The 27,508-nt window shown below is 37.7% G+C and overlaps 1 protein-coding gene across 7 annotated transcripts in view; it reads right to left on the bottom strand.

Moving 5' to 3' along the window:
* Positions 1-27,508, bottom strand: part of LOC132105870 (liprin-alpha-2-like) — a 216,017-nt gene that overhangs the window by 42,419 nt on the left and 146,090 nt on the right. For all 7 annotated transcript variants that reach the window (XM_059511341.1, XM_059511340.1, XM_059511345.1 and 4 more), the window contains 3 exons: positions 11,571-11,672; positions 2,071-2,235; positions 825-899 (listed from right to left, as the gene is read on the bottom strand). In XM_059511341.1, coding sequence (XP_059367324.1) covers positions 825-899; positions 2,071-2,235; positions 11,571-11,672 — 342 coding nt within the window. The remainder of the gene's footprint in view (positions 1-824; positions 900-2,070; positions 2,236-11,570; positions 11,673-27,508) is intronic.

Raw genomic sequence — 27,508 nt, forward strand, 5'->3', positions numbered from 1 at the left:
CGAGACACTCTGTCCACTGTGAGTTCAGAGGAAGCCGGATAGATGGATGGATATAAGAAAGACATCTGCTTCCCTTTGTTTGGTTTATCGCCGCTCGCCACACATTCCTTTAATGAGGCAGCAATTAAGGGGGCTTCGAGCTTTTGAAGGCTCAGAAAGGGAATTGTCGGCCATTTTTCGAGACCTGAAGATCAAACAATACCGCACCTTCTGACTCCACAAAGAGCTGGAATATTGAGTCAACTTGCAAATGAAGGTAAATGAGAAGTGGAGATCCAATGAAAGTGAGGATGTCTGCTTTGATGTCGTTCATCTGGCCTCATCAAAGCCGAGTGTGTACGAGCCCAGCTGTGCCTGAAATGCTGTTTTGTTTCAAACAGGAGACAACTACTTCACAGAAACCCAATACATCTTTGCTACTCACCTGAATGTGTCGTGTAAAACAACATTTTCCTCCCTCTGAGCTTTTAACGCACACTTTAAATAGAAATGATTCAGTTGTACATATGCAGAAACATTACTCACAGTGCAGTCAAAAGTAGTACACAATCTCAAAATTACATATCTCTTAAAGAAAAAGAAAAAAAAAAGTTATTTGGCTCTTGTTGAGAAGTTTGAAGCTCTTTCAGCTAGAACTGCACCATCTGGACTGCCAGTACTAGAATAAACACTAAAATACACAATGTACTGTTTGCTCCGCTGCATTTCACAGTAATCAGATCAAGCAAAAACAAATAAACATATAGCATGTTCATTGTGTATATTTAGCTCCTTTTTGTACAGATTGCTGTATAATTACGTAAATCAGAGCACTTGTGCCTCACCTCCTGATTGGCTGCGGTCAACTCCTCCTCCAAAGCAGAGACCCTCTCTAGTGACACCCGCAATCTCTCTCGTACCTGAATAAAACACAAAATTCTATCACTTACTGTTTATCATAGCTGTGCTCTACTCTGAACTGATCTGAGAATGTTTCCCCCCCCCTTCCTGATTTAGAATTGCATTTAAATTATGGTTGCACACAATACAGAACTGCAGAATTTAAGGAAAGAGAATTAAAATGGAATACAATAAATTCTTAGAACCTATAAGCATGATATCGTACAAACAACGTGGTATTTGCTAAAACATTATATGATCAATTAATTAAATGGTAACAGTATAAATCTGTATTTAATTAATAAAAATTGTCTTATATTTAATAATGCAATTTAGTTTCGAGGACCACAATGGAAAATCTTTATTTTATTGGCAACACTTGGGACCAATTCCTACTATTTACTTGATGCTTATAAGCATGCCTATTAATAAAATGTAGGCTGTTTATTAATATTTATAAAGCATCATGACCATATTCTTCATCCCTAATCCTACCCCATACCTAAATTTATAAACTACCTTACTAACTATTAATAAGCAGCAAATTTGGGGTTTATTGATGAAAAGGTCGGTTTATTAATGGCGAGAACTGGGTCTTATTTTTATAATTCTTTTTTTTTTTTACGTGGTACTGTATGACAAATATTACGTTTTTTTTTCTTTGTAGAACTGATTATAAGTCTTTTAATCGCCTTCTCTGGTGACCTCTGGTTTGATCACTGGAATCATTTCAGTGGGTTGGGTCCTTCATCACTGGAGTAGTGGAGGACGTCAGTGGTCACTAAAACTGTGGTCCCATAAATCATGAGCAACTTCCTGCCATCTGTTACCTAACGCCTTATAAATGACAGTGTCTACAGAAGGCCACAGAATGGATTACAGCTGGATGAACCACCAAAAAGGGCTTAATCCATAAATAAAACCCCACTGGATGAAGGAAAGGAGAGGTGGGACAGTGGGTCGCTGTGTTTAATAAATGTACTTCCACTTCACTGTCCAAAAACCAGGAGAGTAAGCTGTTATATAATATTATTTTGGCTACTATGCATTATATGGGTTAAACATCAACAGGTCTGTGGTACATTTGATGCATCACATATTAATTTCTACTAGCAGATTTCCATCTATGCAATGCACTGTGATTTCAACAATAAAAAAACAACATCATCAATTGTTGATCTCAGGGTTTACCTTCTCATCCAGTGCTTTGTGGTGCTCAAAGAGGGACTTAAGGGCTTTGAGGACCTCCACCTCACTGGAGACCCCAGAAGGAGACTGAGCTTGTCGTTTCACCACAGTCATGCGAAGAGAACGTTCATGCCTCGAAACCAAACACTCCAAATGCTCCAATAGCAGCTGTGGAACACATGAGGAGTTAATTTCATTTCGTCTATCATCATAATCATCCGTTACTATTAGGAACATTAAAATTAAACCAAACGTAAAACTGAAACTTAATCTAAAACCAATTTTAATACCAGTTTAAATGCTGAAATGCGGCCTTATGTCTCACTTGGGACGAAGAGAACTAAGTAGTAAAAGCTGACGTTAAATCTAAAAACCCTAAATCTAAGGCTAAAAATAAAACTTACATTAATTCTTAAACTGAGATCTAAAACTTTAAATTAAAAGCTCGAACTGACATTAAATCTAAAAGACAAAGCCATCAAAAATTCTAAATTTAGTAATTAATCGTATAAATGAACCTAAATCTAACAAAAAAAAAAAACAAATTCTAAAACTAAAGCTAAAATTGAATAGAAAAAATAAAGTTTAATCTAAACCTAAAGCTTACACTAAAAGTTAAAAACCAGAGAATAATCTAAAACTAATGTATTACTTTACAAAAAACTACAGCTAATTATAAATCTAATATTAATTCCAAAACCACAATTAAAAGCTGAAACTAAAACTTAAATGAAATGTAAATTTTGTAATTAATCTAAAACTGAAAGGAACGGTCTCATGCTACAACATGAGGTCAGTTTTGTTTTATTGTAATGTCACTAAACCCTCAAGAACATTCTTCACATGAAAATGAATGTCATGTGCTTAACACACAATTTTGTCTTTTTTCATTCTACAAGGGAACCCTTTCAGATGGATAACAACATTACACACAAGAAACCCATTACATTACTTGAAACAATAAAGCAGTCACAACAAATTGAAACACACCCGGCACAAAGGAGATTATGTTAATGTGGTTACTCTCTGCTCTGGTACATGGCATAAAAAATCAATTCGGCCCCAAAGTCCCAAGGATATAGAACATCTGGCTTTAGATGAGTGGAATGGACATAGATGACTATGGATGGCGAAACAAAACAAAAAAGTGTTTATGTTGTTTTGAGAACCTGCTCAGAATTATGCTGAATTGCATCTAAAGCCAGATGCAGGATATTCTTACTCAATATCTTAGACTTCCAACCATGAAAGTACTCAAGCGCTTGATGCTCAGAAGACAAGGCATAGTGAGAAGCCTCTTAGCATACTGCAACCTAATTGTGGGCACAAGGAATGCTTTTCAGTGCTAGCATTTGTTTTGCAAGAGTATCAACAGAGAGAATTATTAAACATCCGTCTTTATTCTAAACAAGTTTCATTATCATATAATTAGGAACTTTGACTCACTGATTCATTTTATTTGTTTAAAAGTGACTGTACTGTATCTCCCAGCCACCAATATCATGTGATTAAATATAATAGTAATAATAATAATAATAAGGAAAAACTACACTGCCATTCAAAAGTTTGAGATCAGTAATTATTTTAAAGAATTTAAAGAAATTAATATTTGTATTCAGCAAGGGTGTGCTAAATTGATCAAAAGTGATAGTAAAGACTGTTATTTTGAATATGCTGTTCTTTTTTAACTTTTTATTCATCAAACAATCCTTAAAAAAAGTATCAAAAAAAGCAGCACAGCTGTTTCCAAAATAGTTAATAAATCAGCATATTGATTAATGATTTCTGAAGGATCATGCGACACTGAATACTGAAATAATGGCTGTTGAAAATTCAGCGTTTTCATCACAGGAATAAATTATATTTTAAAGTATAATAAAATAGAAAACTGTTGTTTTAAGTTGTAATAATATTTTACAGTATTACAGTTTTTTAATCTATTGTTGAGCAAATAAATGCAGCCTTGATTAGCAAAAGATACTTAACTTTTCTAATCATTAAAAACATAAAAAAAAAACGTAAAAAATCTTGCTGATCCCAAAATTGCATGGCAATGTAGCTAAATCTAAGGAAAGAAAAAAAAAAAAAAAACCTTTTAAACCTAATAAATAAAAAACTAAAACTAAGCTTATGCTTAAGCTAATAAGTCTTCTCAAAATCTATTTATAGCTAAAATTCTAGTTTAAAGCTAAAACTAAAAGCTTAATCTAAAAATAACGATAAAACTAAAATACCGTAATTCCTCAAATAAAAGCCGGGGCCTTTATTTACCTGAACTGCAGAAGGTAACAGGCTTTTATTTGAAGCAGGCTTTTATTAGAGGCAGGCCTTTATTTCTAATTCCATCTGTTTGATAAGTAATTGTTTTAAATAACCCATTTTAAATTAAAATTGATAGCGTTCCAGTGGACAGAGATCATAACACTAGCACAGAATCAGTTTGGTTCAGACGCGCTCTGTGTCAGTCTGTTTCACGCTTAATCACACATGCGCAGTATCATCAGCTCCTTGGTTCACGAATCGGACGCGTCCAACAGAAACAGTTCTCGGTTCAGTGTACTGATGATCCGAAAATCATGCAACCAGTTCTTGACTCGAGAACGAGAAACGCTCCGGCAGTGGGCGTGTACATTCGTTATCTGGTTCTGCTGCACAAAGCCAACCCCCTACACCCCCCCCTGGCCTTTATTTAAGACCGGCCTTTATTTATTTGTCCGTGTTGACCACGCCCCCGGCCACTATAAGAGGCCCGGCGTTTATTTGACTACCGGTTTTTATTTGAGGAATTACGATATATACAACTAAAGTTAAAACTATACCTCAATTTTAAATCTAAAGCTAGGAAAAATACAGAACAAAAACAATGTTTTAGCATGCTTCATTTCTGCTAGTATACAATTTTCTAGGTAGGGAGTTGAACTTCAAGTGGAGTCTCCAAGTAGGTAGTTGGAAATTCAGACTTCTCCAGCTGAATGTAAGGCAGCATTAGCAGCACATGTACCTGCCTGAGGGCTGTACTGTAGCAGTGCTGCTCTAGAGACCTATAGAGAAGCTGACCTTTCTATTTCTGCTCATTTCCTTGCTCCCTCATTTATAACCCTGGGTCTATGCCAGCCTCTGTCTTTCCCAGCGCCAGCTCAGCACTAAAACAACCCAATAGCCGGATGATGCAGGTTAGGTTTCTCTCTCTCCCTCTGATTGTGCCTGTTTTGGTGGATCAGATTCACACTGGTGCCATCAGTAGACACAGACATTAGCTAATACACAAATCTCACAATTGATCTTAAATCGATAGATGTACAGTAAAAATGTCATTTTATTTGAAAGGTCTACCTGCATTAATTCCATCCTGTACATTTTATCTTCATGCTTCATTTTGTTTCATACTGAAATCAGTGTAATTCCTCTGTAATACCACATTATTTGATGGTATGACCTCATCTTAACTCACTCGTAAGTGTCTGTCTTTGTCCTTTCACTGTACTTGTTTCTGACTGTTTGACATCATTTGATATTGTATGACCATAAGTACTTTTTTCCACTTTTTAAATAAAGGTTTTTCTAGTAAAGAAATAAAAATGACTGTTAAATTGTTTAATACAGTATGTTGCACATTTACTTAAGATAAAGACACCTATAATAAAAAGCTTTATTCTACATTAGTGTAGTCCTGATTTTGCTGAGTTAGATGTGTTCCTAAGTCAACATATCTTTATGACCCTGGAACAACATTTTAATTCAAAACTTTAGTCTTGACCATATCCCTACACCTAAACCTAACCTTAACCTCGAGTAATGCCTAAAATCTGAAAAAAATTATAGATGAATGACACTGATGTGCAAGCACCAAACACTGATTGTAAGTCTAAACTTCACAAAAAACTATAAACTGTTTCTTCAAATCTGATTAGTTAATCAAAATGTTGTTCCACGATCAACAAAGATGTTGCACTTGGTAAAATCAGGTTCTGTATCCCTCATAGTTGATGTAACGTGACCTCATTTTTACTAATGCATAGAAATAATCAGCAGTAAGACGCATCTTAACTTCATTGCAAGAACAGATAGTGGTCCAAATGGCACTTAAAATGAACAGCCAAAAATTACTTTAAAAGTCCAAAGTCTATGGTAAACGGCCAATGTCCCAATTAACATAACATTTACAGTAAATATTATGTAACATGAGAATTAGTGCATCTCAAAACAAAGTATGTTAAAAAATAGCATGCAAAAAGTGCATATTGTGGATTTTTTAAGTGTTACATCTGTGCAAGATTTGTAGGTTATATTATTTTGTCTGATTTATATTATCACCTATTACTCAATCGCTGTCGTTCTAAAATTTACTCTCTACGTTATCAGGTCTTAATATAATTTTTTAGGGGAATGTTGCTGTTATGCAAACTGGGACGCGTTCTCAAAATTATTAAGATATTGTAGTGAATGTGACAGACATAATTCACCATTGTTAGGCCGAGGACTACATGTGGAGATGTCACACAGGAGCGTTGTGCCGGCATTGCCAAAAACCACGTCCTTGATCTGCAGCCCTGTAGTCGAGGTTTCAGTTTTCGGTACCGATACCAGTGAAAATCCACGGTTCTCGGTACCAATTTCGGTACCAAAGCAAAACACAAAAATATGCTAATTTAAAAAAAAAACTTTTTAGCACTAAAAATAAAACCAATGCAATTCTTTATACTTATTTACAATTGTGTTTAAAGTTTTTCTACAAGTTATATAATTATGAAAAACAGTAAACAAGTTTCACCCAAATTTAATTTGTCTTTTAATTTATGAAATTGAAACATTTTATTTCTGGTAAATAAAACATGTAAGAAATATCATGATTTATTTCTTTAAAAAATAAAGTTTTATAAATTTTTTCAACAGTAGTAGCAGTATCACATACATTATACTAAATAATAGTAATATTTCTAGCACAATGCCTTTATGTAAAAATTAAATTTTAGGCCTAATGAATGCATATTTGTCATTTTAACTGAACTTAAAACTGGTGGTGATGCTTAAGATATTTTTGGTCATTGATGGTTTCTGTAAAAAAATATTAAAAGATAATACTACTACTAATTCTACTATCATACTAATGTATAACCAATGCACTATGAATTGATGAGCTGCTGGGTTCATGAATATTAATCACGTTGTCTGCGTTCGGTCAAACTGATTTGCTGAAATCAAAACAGGGACGTTACTAAATCAGCGCCAGCCAATGAAATTGCCATTTGCGCATTAGCTCCGCCCACTACCGGAGAAACCGGTATGTCTTCTGCTTGTTCAAAAATGAATATGAATAATTCTAAATGAACTCCATTACAGGAAAAAGACAATAAAGAATAGTTTACATATAGCGTGTCGATTCAGCGTGGTAAGACTCTCTCTCTCTTTCTCTCTCTTTTGCATGTGTGAGAAACTGAAAAGTTCGCTTGATGGAGAGAGAACTCTGAAGCTCAGATGCTGAAATTAATGCAAGCGTCATGCGCTTCGGTCTATGTAGTAAACAAACCCACACGTCTCTGTCATTCATTAATTCACACAGAGACGCGCAGAACACGGATTCATATTTCAAGCAACATTTGCGGCTTAACATTTACAGATACTGGTCCCTATGGAGATTTGATTTGATTAATTTATGCTAACTTTGACAAATTCTATGACTGTCCATATTAAAATGTAAGTTTCATTTTCATGACTGGATTTTGTGATTCCGTCCTCATTTTCTGCTTCGCGGAAATCATAGCGTTGAACCGGGTTTGAACGGGACCTCGGTACTACCGGTACTTAAAGAAACCTGGTACCGTCACATTTAAATTTTTTTAGTACCGACTTGGTACCGAAGTACCGGGTCTTTTGACAACACTAATCCAAACCAAGATGGACTGCCACCGCCAGAGCCTGTGATAGGCAATCCGCCACGTGGTTGCTCTTACCGGCAATGTGCTGCAAGTCTGTGGTGAACTCTGAAATGTAAGACAGATGCCGTTGCTGGCGGGCGGACAACGGCTCAGCCACCTTGGCCATGGCAAAAGTCAGCGGCTTGTGGTCCACAAAAGCAGTGAAGTGTCGGCCTTCCAGCAGGGAACGAAAGTGTCTAATGGCGAGGTAGATACCCAGCAGCTCCCGGTCGAAAGTGCTGTACTTCCGCTCACAAAGGCGCAGCTGATGGCTAAAGAAAGCCAGCGGCTGCCAGGCCCCACCTACCCACTGCTCGTAAACTGCACCGACAGCATAATCAGAGGCGTCCGAGGTGATGGCAATGGGGGCTGTAGGAGAAGGATGCGCCAGCATGGTGGCATTCGCTAATGCTGCTTTAGTGGCATCAAAAGCCTTGACTCTGCTCTCAGTCCAGTCCACAGCGTGTTTGGGTTGACCTTTTAAGGCCTCGTGCAAGGGCCCCATGAGCTGAGCGGCTCGAGGGATGAAGCGGTGATAAAAATTCACCATGTCGAGGAACTCCTGCAGGGATTTGACCGTGAGCGGGCGTGGGAACTGTATGACTGCCTCCACCTTTGATGGGAGAGGAACTGCCCCGTCCTTAGTGACTCTGTGTCCTAGGAAGTCGATGGTGGAGAGACCGAACTGGCACTTGGCAGGGTTGACAATTAGTCCATGGTGGCTAAGCCGCTCAAAAAAAGGGTTCAGAGGTGCGCCAGGTGCTGAGACTTGGACGTGCTAGCCACCAGGATGTCATCCAAGTACACAAAAAGGAAAGGCATGTCCCGCAAAACAGAGTCCATGAGGCGCTGGAAAGATTGGGCGGCGTTTTTAAGGCCGAACGGCATGCGCAGGAACTCAAACAGACCAAACGGCATGATCACTGCCGTTTTGGGAATGTCCAGTGTGCGTACCGGCACCTGATGATATCCCCTGACGAGGTCCACCTTGGAAAAAATCACCTTGCCAGCCAGGTGTGCTGAAAAATCCTGTATGTTCGGGACTGGGTATCGGTCAGGTGCCGTTGCCTCATTAAGCCGCCGGTAGTCGCCACACGGGCGCCAGCCGCCGTCAGGTTTGGGGACGATGTGAAGGGGTGATGCCCACGGGCTGTCGGATCGGCGTACTATGCCCAGGCGTTCCATGTTTGCAAACTCAGCCTTTGCAACGGCAAGCTTGGTCGGGTCGAGGCGCCGAGAGCGGGCGTAGACCAGTAGTGGCGAGATGGTGCTCCACACAGTGCTTCACAGTAGATGAAGAGAAAGTGGGCTGAGTGAGGGCTGGGAAACTTGCCAACAGACATTGGAAATCGTCGGAAGCTGAGAGCATGCTAGACAGTCGTATGGAGTCAGACGGCGGTTCTTTACATCCACCAACAGTCCATGTGCACACAAAAAATCAGCGCCGAGGAGGGGAACGGCAACCTTTGCAGTAACAAAGTCCCAACCGAAATGCTGTCCTCCGAAACACAATTCGACATACCTCGTTCCATATGTGCAGATGGGGCTACCGTTGGCAGCTTCCATAGGGGGGCCGTGGCTGTCGTTTACCATGTCCAAACGGGATGCAGGCAGGACGCTCCTTTGTGCTCCCGTGTCGCACAGAAAACGGCGTCTGGAGATGCTATCGCGGATGAAAAGCAGCCTGCCTATGCGGCCGACACTCATGGCTACTACTGAGCGCCGGCCCTGGCATTTCCCGAAACACTGAAACTGCATGGTGGACGGCATTTGTTAGCCTTGTTTCCAAACTTTGCATGGTAGAAACACAATCCTGAGGGCTGTTGGGTGCCAGAAGACTGCTGCCGACGAGAAGTGGTCGCAGCAATGAGTGTGGCGTCGTCCCGCATCACTGAAGAGATGTGCGCGGGAAAAAGCGCGGCCGCAAAATGTCCCTGACTTGCCAGGAAAAATTTCTCAGCCTCTTCAGCTAGTTTACGACAGTCAGTTATTGTGATGTTGGCTAATGCAGCTTTCACTTGGGAAGGCAGCTGACGCAAGAAAAGCTGGATGAAAAGAAAATCAGGTCTGTGTTCACCCAAAAGATCCAGCATATGGTCCATGAGCTCGGACGGTTTGCTGTCACCCAGTCCTTGAAGTGAGAAAAGCCTGCTGGCTCTCTCAGCGTCTGACAGTTCAAATGTTTTCAACAGGTGGGTTTTAAGTGCCGTATACTTCCCATTTTCGGGAGGATTCGTAAGAAGGCTCACCAATCTGGATGCTGTTGAATTTCCGAGAGCAGCCACAACGTAGTAATATTTTGACGTATCCATGGTGATCTCACGCAATGCGAACTGCGCTTCAGTCTGGGCGAACCATGCCGATGCTGACGATTCCCAGAATTCGGGGAGTTTGAGGGTGACAGCGTTCGCGCTCATGATCGCGTCGTGTCTCTGGATACGTCCAGCAGACTAATGTCAGGGTCACCAGTGTGGAAATTGCAGTAATTTGCAAGGGACAACTTCTCACTTTGAGCACACGAATGCGTGTCTCGTTTATTTAAAAGCAGAAAACAATACTCGAACAATGGCACTGAACAGCGTGTTATGTCATCACACATTCCGAACATTTAAAGGGACCACGATCCCTGAACAGTTATGCAGAAAAGAACTACACTTAACAATGGTGAATTATACCTGTCACATTCACTACAATATGACCTGTTTCATAATTGACTGATGCATTGCAGAGTTGACGACAGTCTCTGTAGACCAGTTTTGGGTTAAATACTTCACTCACAGTCAGATTAGCTGCTCCCTGTGTAAGATTAGAAACTCTGCTTGAAATACTGCTCCCAGAGTCTGTTGCTAATCTCACTCGACCTCTCCTCTTTGTCATTCCAACTACACCCCTTATCCTCCTCGATCTATGCTTCCCTCTGGTTTTAATACCCTCCAATATCCTCAATTCCATAATTGACTCTTCAAACGTTTGGCTGCGGCTAAGTAACATAAGTAATTAATTGAATTGCAGCGTGGAGGCTGGTGAGCTGGGCTGCATTAGCACAGTGACTCAGGCAAGCACTGAGGGGTGCAGGAAAAGAATGAAGGTGAAAATGAAGCTGAAGAAGTGAGAATCACTACTTTCTTGTGAAATGGAAGTGATAGCCAAAGTGCTGGGTCTTGTCAGACGTTTGGCAGCTTCAATGCATTCAATGCAAATGCTTGGTGACAATTTTATTGAAAAATGCCAGCCTGTTATCTTGACTTACAGGGAATTATGATCTCACCGCTACAAGGATGAAGTTATCGCTCAACTGTCATCACATGACAATAAAGTCCCCATGAAAGGTAGTGCAGGGCATATCAAAGTGAGAATGTTGTGACTAAAGTAAGCATCTCAACAGAATCTGGTTCCACTTCATTAAAAGCAGTTTGGATCAAATACAAACATCCTGAAACTCCAACAAAACATCATGAATTTGATGCACGAGTCATTGGGTGGGCATCTGTTACATTTTTGGCTTTTTCTAAGCAAGTTCAACTTGCTTGACAGTTAAGGAGCACAATCTGTTCTTTGAAGTGTCTGGAAGACAGTGTGCAAACTCACTCTGGTGTTGTTCCTTTCGGCCTTCAGCTCTGAAATCTCCTCCTCCTTCTCCAGCAGCTGTTCCCTGCAGGCGTTCAACTCTTTCGTCAGGGCAGCAAACTCCTGCAAGATACCAATACAATACATCCTCATCAAACACACCTGAAACATCTAATTATGGTCTTCAAAGTTTACTGGAAACTTCTAGGAAAGTGTGAGATTGGAGTAGGTTTGAGCTACACTCTGCATGACATAAGCTATGTTTCCATTACCCTGTTCAATTTTTTTACATTCGCTTGTGGTGGTTTTTGACCCTTTTTTGAAAAAGGGTTAATGGTAAAAATGAGACATGGAAACGCATTTGCTGAGTAAATTCCTCCACGTGCATCAAAAACATTATGCGACTTTGGACCAATCTTGTTCCACAGCATCTGAAATGTTATTGTCATTTTTAAATGCCTGAGTAAAGTCTGTCATCAAAGTATTTCTGTATAATTGCCTCCCAGAACTGTTACATGACTGCATTCCCAAATAGCAGGCATCCCCCTCTTAAAGCAATTACCTCATTTATTTTATATTATTTTTGCTCGCGCTGAGCCACAAGTTATGTATGAAAATGATTATATTAAATGGCTTCTCCTACTTTTCTTGGTGATATATAATGCCAGTTTACCAGGAAGTGACAATTTGGATTGAAACAGTGCTTAAACCCAGCTATTGACCCTCTTGGAGCAGGAGCAGACTCCCCTGCCCTGCCAACAGGAGTTGAGGAGTCATATAAAATAATACACTGTTATTATTTTAACCAGCTGTAGTCCTCCAGGAGCAAGGCTGGCTACCGCTGCTTTAGAAACGGTGTTGTTCTCAGGGTTGTTGTCAATAGTAAAAGTACTACAGACCTTCATACTTGTGGAGAACGTTTTAGTCAAGAAGTAATACAATTCAGTATCTACAAAAAAAAAAAGAGCGGACATTGGGAACAGCCAACTTCTGTGGCCGAGAAATTTTCTGCAAATGCCACGGATGGAGAGAAATGACAATAATGTAGAAGTTTCCACTTCTGGGAAAGCAAAATCCCACATGACTAAAAGGTACAGATTCCATGTACTTGTGGTAATCTGAAGAGGATTTCAGGAATGGGTTCGGGAATTGACTGCGGTTGGTATATGGAGTATTACGCAAGTGATGATGCAATTGTTTTTACATAGTACATTTAGGTGCCCCAATAAGCAAATGTGAAAAACAACCCTGCAACCCTATGACCTCAAATACAACTTTGGTAACCATTTGATAATAAGCACAATGAATCATCCCAGGGACAGGCTAAAATAAAAAATGATAATGAATCATTCCAGAGCACACCTGAGTCAAAATTATACAATTTTGACCAGGATTGTTATAGTCTATGACATTAAGTGACAAAAATAGTTGCAGTAACAGTAGCCTCCCACTTCCTTCTCTCAACTTTGAATGAGTGGGCTAAAAAGTTCTCACTTCTTGAATCTAATGCCCATCACGATGCACATGTTGGATGGGAGTGCAGCCAGAATATAAATGAAACTTTTAGACTGTTACGTCTTCATAAATCTGTCTGCCAGTTGACTGAAGGCAAGGATCAGAGGTGTTATTTAAATAGGCAAGGGTTTAAATTTCTACACCGGACACCTCGATTGATAAACATGAACTTGGTGGATGATGACAAGCCCCTCTCACTATCACTAGACAGGAGGGATTGGGATCATGCAAAGGTAGATGTCTAGGACAATAACTCACTGGGGTATTGATCTAAGCTTGTCCTCTGCTGCATTACTCTTTTGATTATAGAGGGATAATTGAACAGGACTAAATCCAGCTGGCCATCAAAGACCTCAGTAGAAGTCTTGTGGTAGCTGGCAGGGTTAACTCATGGTATGAGATACTGTAGTTGTCCTATATGCACCACAACCACTTGCTGTGACGGTACTGATAACTGATGTTAAAATCTTCTAAAACCAAAATAGCTAAGCTCTGCCATGCTACAATTTGTTAATTACCTGTATTCTTATTAGTTTCTATTATTGTTTCTCTAAAGGAATTCCAGGAGAAACATCTGAGACAAGGTTGACAGTTAAATGATCCATACTGTGACTGAGAACCTCTGTGAAATTACTACAGCGCATTTCCTCTGGGAAGCAACAAAACATACTTGGGGCCAGATTTACTAAAAATGTGCAAGTTACAAATTAGCGACTATCGCAGTCATATCAAGTGCAAAATGGGTTAAGGCATTCTTTTTAGGGTGTTAAATAATCAGTGTTAAGAAGGATACTTTGGAAATGTAAAGGGTTACAGATTACAAGTTACCCTATTTAAAATGTAAATGCTATTTCAATTAATTACAGTAATGTAACTAATTACATTTGATCACTTTTGAACATTTCTAATGGATTCTTATCAACTGTTAATAATTTTAAAAGGTTACCTTACAGTTAATCTTTAAAAAGAAAGCATATAGAGGATCCCAAGTAGGTAAAAAAATAAATAAACGGGTAACAAATAAGCCTGTGCCCTTAACTGCCGAAACATTGGTGTCTCATATTTTGGAGCAGCCAAAGCAATTTGGTAAAAGAATCAATTAAATCTGTGCAATTGTTTGTAATCGTTAAAATGTTCTTAACTGTAATTTAATTACTCAGTAACTGTAACAGATTACAGTTACATTTATTTTTTAATTAAATACATAATTCCATTCCATGTAACTAGTTACAACACTGTAAATAATGGTGCAAATACTAGCAAACTGGCTACTGTAACAATCCATAATTTATTGAAATAATCTCCAATAAATTTTGTGTCTGAAAAGGAAACTCTTACAAATGCATATAAAACAAGGTCAGCAACAAAAATAACTGTCCATCACCTTTCTGTACTATTTTTTCACCACGTATCTTTAGTGAATCCTGACAGTAGTTTTTTTTTTTTAGATAGTAAGGTTTGCACTCAAAGCTGTTAAGTAAATCTGGCCTTTGATGTTTAGTATTCAGCTACTTTATATAGTTTCATTTTAGACTGACAATATTTCACCATGCTAAAACCAGAATCCATGTGTTTTCTAAATTGTCTAATTGTGTGACGGTTTTAGCAGTCACAGCTGGTTAAGACAAAAAAATAAAAAATAAAAAAATGGTTGAACTTTTGCACTGTGGCTTTTGTTTGTCATGACAGTGGACTTGTTTGGTTAATGAGGACAGTGAAATGTCATAATTAATATCCACTGCGTGTTATGAGAAGCAGCCAGTAAGGGATTCAACCAGCCTGAGGTCTTTGGCTCCAGACTTTCTCACAAAAAGAAACTACATATCTTACCATAGTTATCCCATACACAGACAGCACCAGGGCCCAGAGGGCCGCTGCTAGCACAGTCTCATAATGGGCATATTGACAACACTGCCGTCTAGCAGAAGTCACTCGGTTCAGTTTTGTACACTGTGGACGAGTTAGCAAAGCATTAATTAAGAAGTGTTGATTAGAGAGGTGGTGGTGCAGAGGTGTTAGTCTAAGGGGAGAGACAGGCATAATTACAACATGTTCTACACCGCTTTAAACAACGACGAGAGAAAAAATGGATAGACTTGTTAAAATGTTCAAAAGAAGGTGTCAAAGTGAATTTTTACCCAGTTTTTAAGAGGTATGTTAAAATGTTTGTTTGCAGCTTTCTTAGAACTACATTGTACCTACAGTATGACTAAAAAAACGCTAAATAAAACATGAATACCTTGTAATATAAATCAGAAATATAAATGGTAGCTTGTCACCTCCTGAGGTGTTACCATGACAAACTAGTACATGCTAAGCTTTATATAAGCTTTGTTTTACAGGCAAGTGTCTGATGGAGGCACAGAAAATATTGAAAATTACAAATTTAACTATTTATTAATCTTCATTTCCAACCCTTAATTTCCCCCCAATCACATACAGTATAACTTACTTTCTTTCATGAAAACAAAAATAGAATTTCTGAACAATAGCTTATTGAGCTGCTCATTTCAATACAACAAAAGCATACAGCAATCAGGATCTGTCAAGTTCTATAAAAGTACTGTATGAGACTCGTGCACACTATTCCAGGAGTTTGAAAATTGTACAATGGCTTTGAGTAAGAAACTGATCAAAGTTTAATCCGTTCCACTCAACCATACCTCTCAAATGTAATCTGCATATATTCAAATATGTTGGGAAAAGACATCAATGATACGTTGTTTCATATGACTGAGTAACAAAGTTTGAAAATTCAGAAGTGGGAATGAGAATCATGGCAGAAGTGCCTTAAATTGCTCTTTTCCTCACAGAAAACCATCACATGGCTTGAAAATTGGAAATTCTATAAGTCACATCGAATACATATATTTTTCTATTTTGTCTATTGGAGCTTGAGAGTCCCTGTTCAATAAATGTTTCAGGTAGTTGTATAGAAAAGAGCAGCTTGAACATTCAAACTCGTTTTTTTCTACTTTTGTGTTTCCCAGAAAAAAAAGTAAGAAAGTGGGATTGGACCAACATGATGGTGAGCAATTCCTTTAACTCGATTTCATATCATCCAAAAAGGCACCAAAACCATATAAACTGGCAATCTCACCCTGACAGCAGTGTGAAGTCTGAATGACAAAGACCACCCCATTTGAAAGGCAGATGCAAGAACTGCATCGTGGAACCAGACCAAACCTGGTCTTCCCCATGGAAACAGCACTAGGACTTGAAGTGTTTGGGTTTGACAAAGCCTACCAAGAAATGTCTCAAAAACTGCCAACCAGTCGGTGTTGAAAGCCCTAGCACATGTCATTCATTCTATTTGGATTGACTCAAAACACTCTTTTTCAGCTGGATAGCGACTAGGCTTGGGCGGTAATACGGTAATATGGTATACCGCGGGATCTAAAAATAGCAATGGTATCAGTTTCAATACCGTCATACCGTCAATAAAAAAAACAAAAAACACTGCACTTATATAGGAGACAAGGATTAAATATTAAATATAATTTATTTAATGCCTAAAAATGCATATGCGTGGTTGTCATCGCGTATTTCGGGTTTCGACCGAACGAGAAGGGAGAGGTGGTAAATACGGCCGAGGCTATTTATTTGCAAATTATGCCCTCACGAAAAAAGATGACTCTGGGAATATGCTGCAAAAAAAAAAAAAAGCCGATGCAATGGCAGGTCCTGTCGGCATCGGCAACGTAAAGGACCGAGTCGGAGCTGATATAACAGCCTACTGTTTGGAGCCAAGGAGATGAGGACCCACTTCATTCATGGAAAAATGCTGCCTGGTGTTTTCCCCAGATGTCGCGAGTGGCACGAAAGTACCTGTGCGTCTGTACAAGCACACCATCGGAGCAGGTTTTCAGCACCGCAGGTAAAGTTGTCGGTCCACAACGTGCCCTAGCGAAAAATCTTGACTAGATTGTATGCCACTTGCCATTCGTTCCTATTGGCACTGTGTTTATTTTTTATTTATTTAATGGATTCAGGTATTTTATTTGGATTTAATTAAACACTTTTTTGGAAAGAAGACTGGAAAGAATAAGTTTTTATTTAGACCTATTGCTTTTCAATAATTTTTATAATATATATATATATATGGATGTTTATTTTAATTCAACTTTGGTTGACTGTTGTGGGTCTATTTGCTCTTTTTTTATAAGCTGCTCTTTGTTATTAAAAGTAGTTCGTGCAGTGTGATTTTTAAAGATGGGCGTTTTCCACAAATATCACATTCAAATAATTTTAAACTCACAAAAAACGAATATTAGAATATTTGTTTATTTAAATTAAGTTTAATGAGACAGACGTTATTTTTCAGCAACATTTATTGTTTCTGTCATTTTTGAACAAGCTTACACACAATAAGCTTGAACATTAGCTACACATCGTCTTTTGTAGCTGAAAACCTTTAACAATGCGTGCAAACAAACAAAAGTACAGATTAAAAGCAAAAAAAATAAAAAATGAACAAAGAAAAAACGTAAAGCAGCCTGCAGCAATTAGGCCATTGTACAGAATGTAGCTTACACTTAACTTTGAAACTCAGCAAATCTTTTTTGCTTTTTTTTCTATTGTTTTACATGTTCTTGTTAAGAAATACAGGCATGTAAACATGATTGGGGGAAAGTCGGCTCCTTAGTCTGTTAACAATAAGACCGCCCACGGAGAACACGCGTTTAGACGGCACAGACGTTGTCGGGACTCACAAATAACTGTTTGCTAAGCGAATAGGTTTTGTGAAGCGCTTCTTGTTTTCGTTTCAACACTGAATGGGATCCTCATCTGGTGGAATACATGGCTCCAGCAAGAACTGTTCCCACTCGTCTCGGCTGGACTCTCTGTAATCATCGCTGGAGAACTGGCTCAGCCTTTTCCGACGAGTGGGCATTGCATCCTCTTCATCGTTGGTGACGGCGACTGCATCCGCACCACTCGCATCAAGGAAAATGTTCTGATAATGTTCAAAAAGGTTTTTTTTCTTACTTCTCTCATGTTTTCATCGAGAAACCTGAGATGTTTGTGCCGAGGGTCTAGGGCAGACACGAGAAGAGGAGTTTTCACTGCATTCTCCAAGTTGGCGGTCTCTGCAAAAACTGTTCTGTATGTTTATGTTAATTTAATTCTGTTTGACTATTGCTATTTGTTGCTAATAAAAGTTGTTAATATTGTTGTGCATGCAATTTTGTTATTGTTTCAGTATTAGTGTTTGGTATTCAGTTTCTGAATGGTTTAGGCACAAGCCAACAGTTTGGTGATGCTGTCTCAGCCTTACGTCATCCTTTTTTAATTATTCACGGTAATACCGTATACCGAGGTAAAATAGGGAGGAGGTTTGACGGTATCAAAATTTGGATACCGCCCAAGCCTAATAGCGACAGGCTGTTTTAGTGCAGAATGGATGAATGACTGAGTTTTTTAGGCTTTAAATCAAAGACCTGTGTATAGTGATAACCTATATGTTTTAATTAATTTTTTAGATGTATTATGGTGCCCGAACCCGTATGACTTTGAACAGTGACCACAAACATTTTGTTTACTGCAGCCGCAGCCATCATTACCAAGCACGAACCGTTGACTCTGACAGTGAATGAGACGAAGTGAACGCACAGGTCATAGTGTAACATCTGTTACCAATAGTGTAAACATAGATGACGTCACAGGTTTTTTTTTTTAAGAAAGAACGTATTCTTCGTTTGTATGTAGGCCCAGGCAATTTATATATTTACAATACTTACTAAAATATAATTAATATTATTTTATTGCTTTTGTTTGAGGAGTAAAAAAAAAATTATTGGTCGGTCTTAACGCAAATGTACAACCGGCAAGTCGGTAAAAAATAAAATGAGTCGGTCCTAAATTGACAGGGTCGCTCAGGTTACGGCAAACAAGAATATTTTTAAGGATGGCCTGATGGAGCATTCCCAGAGTGCAGCACAATAACGAAAAATTTGTTCGGGCTCAAGCCATCAGTGCAACGCCACCCCGGTGGCATCAGGTAAACTGTGCCCAGCAGGAACATGCATTCACAATAGCCCTCTGGCAGTCAGGTTTTAAGGGATATGGCAGTTAAAGGGTTAATCCGAATCATCTAGACTTAGAAATCACATTCACAGAACAATATATTTAACTTTAGTAACACATTTTTTTGTCTGAGTTAAACCTCTTTTTTTGGCTCATTTTATCAGTAAAGGAAAAAATGCCTAATAATTCTTCACACCTGAATATAATAAGGAGTTTTGTTTTTCTCTTCCAGCCTTCATGGTCAACTACATATATATCACACTCGTTGCTTTCTATATTGCAGCTCAACCAATTCTCATCCCATTCGTCCATATTTGTGATATCACAAATCCATATTTGTGATATCACAAAAAATATTTGTTGTAGTCCAAACAATTTGTTCATTCAAACAATTGGGCTTTCAGCTTTGTAACTTTGCAGAACATTTTTTACGCTGAAACAGCAACATTACAGTATAACTAAAGTTGAAAAAGTGAAAAATAATAATAGCACTACTTTAATAGGCATTATTAAGCAGTTCATAAATACAGCTATAAATGTTTTGTTCTTGAGCTAAGTTCAATCATTGTATTTTCATACTTTATGTATAATTACATTATTTTCAAACCAGTTATTTTTGTCCGTGGTTCATGAGATCATTAAGAAAGTGAAATTAAATGATTAATAAACTATTTTAGTGTAAATATATGAATCTTGATGGATAGACACATGATAATAGTTGGTCAATGTGTTAATAACTGCTTTATTAACATATATTCCTGCTGTAATTCATGATAAAGTCAGGTTTTTATAAAACATTTAGTAGTTTCCAGCTATCTATTTTTGTGAACTCATCTAAAGTGAAGACTATTTATACATTTAAAGCATTCACAAAGGAGATTAAAAGGAACATTCATCTACCAAACTAAAAAGTTAAACAACACAGAGGGATACAGAGCACAGAAATATTTTTTCAATATGGAAAAAATGAAACTGTACATATATATAATCTGTGTGTGTGTGTGTGTGTGTGTGTGTGTGTGTGTGTGTGTGTGTGTGTGTGTGTGTGTACTGGCTTTCCAATGTTGTTGATATTAGGAGTAAGCAAGTTTAAAACACGTACAAACAGAGTCCATGCAGACGGATGTAGATGCATAACAAATGTCTTTCTTTATTACTTGAGCTCCATTAAACATGATCTCAAACTACTTGTGTCCTCTCCTTGTTCACATGTACACACAAAGCCATACCTTATGGACCACATGCAACTAGAATCCTTCTTGCGAGCTACTCTGCCATGCACTCAAAAACTGTGCTTTCCAAATACCAACATACACACTTGTTGCTCAGGTTCTCTAATTAAACATAGCCACAGCACCACCCAATGGACAAAACCTTTACCATCCCCAAAATGCCTCCTACATATAATTAAAGTGTACGGTTTCCTTTTATTGCATATTGAAATAAATATTTCTAATTTCTGTATCAATCTGTAGTTACCAATGAAGTGTTACCAATGCATTTACTAATGTTAACAAATTAGACATTATTTTACAGTGTTATCAAATTCTTAAATTATTTTTAAGTGTTTTGTAATGATTTTATTGACCTATAAGCATTTGTGAAAGTTCTGCTTGCATTACAGCTTAGTCTTCATCTGTGAGCTGAAAAGTTTTACTGTTACATTCATGAGATTATGTAAATTAAGATAAATATCATGTCACAGGATGTCATAGGTCAATATCAAATGAGTTTGAAATTATTATTTGCAGCACAAATAAGGATTTTTAGGATTTTTAAAAATCCCTAAAACTGTCAGAAAAGAATAAGGCCTAAGAGATTTCTATGTAAGTGGCTAAATTTATTTTTGTTTTTACAATTATAATACATAAATTATGAAATTATACAAAATGTTTAAAAAAGTACAACAGTTATTGTTTTCCAATGTTTTATTTATTTATTTATTTTTTATTTTTTTTGGATTTACATTTCAAAAAATTAGCCTACTTCAATCATTCTAAACAGCTTGAATAAAACCCGTTAGTATTTATTATAGACCACTGTAACTGTCTGTAATCTAACAAACAAGTTTATTATCAAAATAAAAGTGTGTACACCAGATAAATTGGACGATAAAGAAATTGCTAACAATAGTATAATAGAGCATGTTTTAGGTTTTTAGGCGTTAAGATGCAGAAATGGACAAATCACATGTAAAAAAAATGTCATCGATTTAATTAAATATAGATTAATTCTTGTTAGAGCATAATAATAATAATAATAATAATAATAATAATAATAATAATAATAAATACATGAATACATACACCTTGTGTTTTTTTCCAAGTAGGAAAATGTTGAAAACTAATATGATTCACGAGGCGTTTGCCCTGTCGATCATGAGACCGACCGATTACAGCAGTTCTGAACCATTTTCCCAAAAATAATCAAAATTAATGACCAACTGACCAACGTTACCTAATGCCTACTATACAGTACATCTACTTCCGTACCGCAATTCCCACAATGCATTGCAACGTGACGCAACGATCCCGATCTCTATTGCAGCTCGTGGTGTCAAAAAGTCTTTCACACTTACACGGGTCACAAACACCTGAGTTTAGCTCTTGTTGTGTTATAATGGATGGATTGTGTGCATTTGCGGTAATATTTTATTTTAAGAAGCTCTTAAACAAGAATAAATTAGTTTTTTTGTGAGCTCGTGACACTGACTGCACGTGCTGATCGGAGCGATGATTTCAGATAGTGTCAGACAGTCATCCGCAAATATTTCATTTTCACACAAACAGTTCACAAACATCTGAATTTAGCTCTTGGTGTGTTCTAATTGGTGGATTGTGAGATATCGCCGTAATATTTTATATTTAAAAGCTATAAAACAAGAATAAATTAGTTTGTTATGATCTGGTGACTCCACAAGCTCATGCTCAGAGCGGTGATTAATCTCTTGTCTTTCTCTCTTCTCACCTGGCCAGACATCAAATATTAATGAGCCCTGACCCGGTAATAACCAGATATGTTGGTTTAGCTTGTCAGTGTGAATTAAATCTAAGTACATATTTGTATTTTTAACCGATTTAAAAGTGAAACTAAGAGAGTCTCCTTTTTAGTCCGGGAATTGCACCTGTAGGGGCGCTATTTCTCTCAGACAATGGAAGTCTAAGCACATATACTCAAACAGAGGGACAGAGTGAGATGAGATGTCTGACAGTTTTTTAATTTTCTGTTATCCATACAGTGTTGTAAAGTCGTGAAACTATGCATATTTCCTCAAAATGACTTTTTCATCTGTATGAAAAAAGTTTTGAAGTGTTTGGAAGTTGCAATTTAAAAATACAAGACAATTAATGATTCCCTTTTTACGGTCATTTCAAAAAATCACCACAACAAAACCGTTCAAGCTATCCAAAATCCATTCGCAATTTAAGTTCCTCAATGTTTTGGCATCATGTAGGCAAAGTTTGGTGTGTATAGTGTACTTCTCCTCTGAGCAGTATGCATTAATTCACAGCTGAATTTTCCAAAAATCCATATTCAAATCAAAATAGCCAACTTCCTGTTGGTCGTAGCTGATGACTGTGAGTTAGAAAGTTGTCCGTCTTGATAAGAACAATATATGTACCGAATTTGGTGTCTGTAGCTAAAACTAACCCCCCCCCCCCCCCCCCTCTTTTGTCAAAAGGTGCCTCTTCCACGCCCTTTAATAAGCTTTTGCCAGTATCTAGCTATCAGTAATACTGATGTGTGTTGTGAGTTTTGTGAAATTCTAAGTATGTTATATGCCTCAAAATCACTTGAAAAGTATTCCAGTTTGACATGTTGCCACGATTGTTTATATTGGCTGTTTTAACATTATTCTGATTAAGTCTGAAGCAAATCGAGTAAAAAATAAGATGCTGAATTCAAAGCAGTTCCTGCTGCCAGTTGGTGGCGCTATAACTTTTACTCCTAATAGTCACATATATGCGATCAACATCATACAACAAATAATCTGATGAAGTTTGATTAAAATCAGGAAATGTATGTGGATGGTATTAGACACTTCCTGTTTCTCATTTCTCGCCATAATTTCAACACCTTGCCACGAGCAAACCATTTGAGATATCAAAAATCCCCTGGCAATTTTTCATCCCCAATGTCTTGAGATCATGTTGACCGAGTTTGGTGGCAATCGGCAAAAAAACCTATGACTAGTATATAAAATTCCAGAGCATGCACTTTTTACATAACTCTAAATAGCTGACTTCCTGTTGGGCGGAGCCTATGACATGCAATACGAAAGTTGTTCGGCACAATGAGATCTATATGTGTACAGAGTTTCATATTAATACGTGCAAGTATGTGTGAGCAATACATCAACATTTCTGACTGTGTTCCAGGGGGTGCTGTAGAGCCCCTGTGCCACGCCCGTGTATCAGTCTCTGCCCGGCCCTAATGGCCGCAGACTTGAGCCCTAATAATCCTAAGGAAAACAATAGGCCTCTCGCCCTTTGGGCTTGAGCCCTAATAAAAAGAAACTGGGAGCAATGCTTCATCGTAAACACATCAAAAACTCAACTACTAAAGCAGACAGAACAGTTACATGGATGATATACAACCAGAGTCCCATTAAATTCTAGACTGAGGATGTTCTGCGTTTGATGAATCTTTAATGGAGGCTGTAAAGCTTTATTTACAGAATGTCCCATGGGGCACATGCATCGGAGTTCCTGTCTTTGTCTACTGTATGATGCACGCAAGGCTTCAGAAACTAGTCCTTTAGTTGTACAGTAACAGTAGGATTCTCAAATTTATGATACAGTAGTTTAATAAAAAATAAATAAAATAATGCATGTAGGATTGCTTCAATACCAAATGATCAGTAGTCAACATTTGGACTACTGATGAGGCTTAATATTAATTTTGATACCACAGCAAAAATAAATACAGTGTACAATACAGTAGAGACTACCATATCTGTGATAACACACATTGAAAAGCATAAACACATAAAGCAAAATGACACATAAAGCATCTTGCCAGAGCTAACCAGTGATGTTAGAATGAGACGGAAAGCCATATATGACCATCAGCACTCAGCAGATCTCATTTCCCTCCTTTAAATATTGAAGAAGGTCACATATATATCTACCACTATCACTTCAAGAAGCAAACCTTTTTTTCTGAAAGTTGTTTACAGAAACAGGTCAGCATCTATATAGGGATACACACAAGGATCTTTGTGACAACCCTGTAATCTTCAGAAAAATTGAAAATTTATGTTATGGTGGATGGGTGTTTTAATATATTGTCTATGGCTCTGTTGACATTATTTTACAATTAACATCAACATCATACAACATCATAATATCAACATTACTGAATAGTGATCTTCAGTGACTTTTCATTTGGCTTTGCAGTAAGCTACTTTCACATCCTTCCCTCACAATTGAGACAGCACTGATTTTAATAGCAAATCTGTATACTTTCTGTTTAAATAGTAAATTAATAAGTCACAGTATATTTAAGAGAGAATATAATAAACTATGCTTGCATTTCATTTTGAATATTAAAAAATAGTACAGAAAAAATAATGTATTTTTTTATTTAAAAAAATAAAGATATATTTTACATATATTGATTTAATACATTTTACATTTAATACATTTGTAATATAAAACTGCATTTTTATTTGACTTTTTCAGTACATCACCCTATAAGGTATAGGGTAAGAATGAAATAGCTTATAAATGTATAGATTTTCCCATGAAAAAAAGCTATTAGCATCAATTCTATTTCCAATTAAAGCACTCTGAGAATAATGAGCTCAAATGAACGGTTAATTAATGCCAGTGGTGGTAGAAACTATATATATTCTTTCTAAACCGATGATCTGCATTCAACAGTTCACGGTTTAATTACACAAACACGATGCTATGAGAGTAAAAGTCAACTTTGAATTAACACTATAATCATTTATTTTAATTGCCTGAAAAATCTAATGCTTGATTTCTCTCAATCCAAGGCAATTTGTAACACATGGTCCCCTGACAGCGCTCAGCCTGTATAAAGCATCTCTCTCTGTTTAAGGCTAAACCTGTATAAATCCATCAGTAGCATGTCCCAGACCCAGTCCAGCACTGCCCTTGGCTCATGTGTCCGTATGAACCCAGGGTCTGTGCACTTGGGGGGGCTGCTGGGCTTGTTTAAATCTGACCTTTGAGTGAAGACCTGAGAGGGGTCGACACTTGGATATAGAGCCATCCAGAAATCTGCAGAGGGGGTAATTACGGCCCAGGGATTTAGCGTTCTCATGGTGGCTAATTGTGTCCTCCTCGTGACAGTCAGTAGAAAGCACAGAGGAAGCTGTTGATCCACGGTTAAAACAAAAACAAGAATAAGTACAGCCCTGAAGGAAATGTATTAATGTCTACTGATGCAATACTTAGCAAGCACCGTTATTAATATTACAAACCCTTAACCACTGCACACAACGAATCCCCCACCGTTTGCGATATGGACATGGCATGACGTGACTTGGTGAAGAGAGGTGTGCTAAATAATATATTTCTAAACAACTTTCACCTACAGGAGGATATCTCATAGACCTCAAAATGTTTCATTCAATTTTTAGGCATGACACTTGTTTGATCATTTGTTGATAACTGGATGCTAACACCACATGACATTTTAGAGTCATTATTATTACCTTGAAACCTTAGCCATGTGTCAGTGGGTTTTGCCATTATAAGATGTTAAAATCAAGTCAATTTGATGTATCTAGGGATAAACATCAGAAAAAAAAAATTAAGCAAAAAATGAAAGCAGCAGGTTGTGTGGAACATAAAACGTTTTGTGTTCTGTGCTGCCTTTCAGGAAAAACCCCAGCATGCTCTAGCAGCAACCCACAGTGACAACACAGCTTGCTAACTTCACTTTAATAGCAGGAGACAAAAGCGTGACAAGGACAGAGCAATGATAATGAGAGGAGGGGAGAAGGGACAAGTAGGCCCATCTTAGTCCTTTCCGATGCAAAAAAAAAAGGTCAGTTATTTGTTATATACATATTTATTTATATATATATATATACATATTTATTTATATATATATATATACATATTTATTTATATATATATATATATATATATATATATATATATATATATATATATATATATATATATATATATATATATATATATATATATATATATATATATATATATATATATATATATAGGTGCTATATAGATATAGGTGTTATGAGAGCCCGGGTTGCTCTGATAGTAGCCTTCAGCTCTTCTGCATTCTTGGGTCTGGCATATCACATCTTCCTCTTCACAATACCTCATAGATTTTCTATGGGGTTAAGGTCAGGCAAGTTTGTTGGCCAATTAAGAACAGGGATACCATGGTCCTTAAAGCAGGTACTGGAAGCTTTGGCACTGTGTGCAGGTGCCAAGTCCTGTTGGAAAATGAAATCTGCATCTCCATAAAGTTTGTCAGCAGCAGGAAGCATGAAGTGCTCTAAAACTTCCTGGTATACGGCTGTGTTGACCTTGGACCTCAGAAAACACAGTGGACCAACACCAGCAGATGACATGACATCGCAAACCACCACTGACTGTGGAAACTTTACACTGGACCTCAAGCAACGTGGATTGTGTGCCTCTCCTCTCTTTCTCCAGACTCTGGGACCCTGATTTCCAAAGGAAATGCAACATTTACTTTCATCAGAGTAGTGTTAATTTCGTCAGACGAGACGAGACGAAATATGTTCGTCAACAACCTTTTTTTTCATGACTAAGACGAGACGATGACAAGACTGCAGCACTGTCCAAAAACGCTGACTAAGACTAAATTAACATGCATTATTGTTGACGAAAAAAGACGAGACGACAATGTTTTGCATAAAATAAAAACTAAGATAAAATCTCTCTTCATATTCGTCTACAATCGTCTCTGCTTTTTCATCAGCTGTTACGCCTTTAAAATATTCAGAACGAGTTTGCGGCTTCGCGCTGTTGCTCAAGTTACAGGTCTCATACTCCTGTTGCTGCCAGCCTGTGGCTGCAACACAAAACTGCTGAACACACAACACCTGAAGCGAACACGAGTGATGAGCGAGCAACGACGACATGCTATGTCGAAGGAAGAGGCTCGATATTTGTGTGTTATAGTTAGCAGAGGTCTGTTATCAAGAAATAAAATAGTGTGTGCGTAAAAAGAATTTGTCCACACGCCGCTCAAAAAATACAAAATAAAAAAATATTCCTGAGCGCAAGTCCACCGTCTACTAGCAGGCTTTTTGTGTTAAATTATATTTCCTGTTGCTGCGCAGGCTCTTTTATTGTACATGACAGCTTATGTCCCGATGACCGGTCTTTGCATTACGATTAAAAGCAGTATCAATAAAGTAAAAAAATGTGATCAGGTTA

This window comes from Carassius carassius, chromosome 26 (genome assembly GCF_963082965.1).
Source record: "Carassius carassius chromosome 26, fCarCar2.1, whole genome shotgun sequence".
Classification (NCBI taxonomy): domain Eukaryota; kingdom Metazoa; phylum Chordata; class Actinopteri; order Cypriniformes; family Cyprinidae; genus Carassius; species Carassius carassius.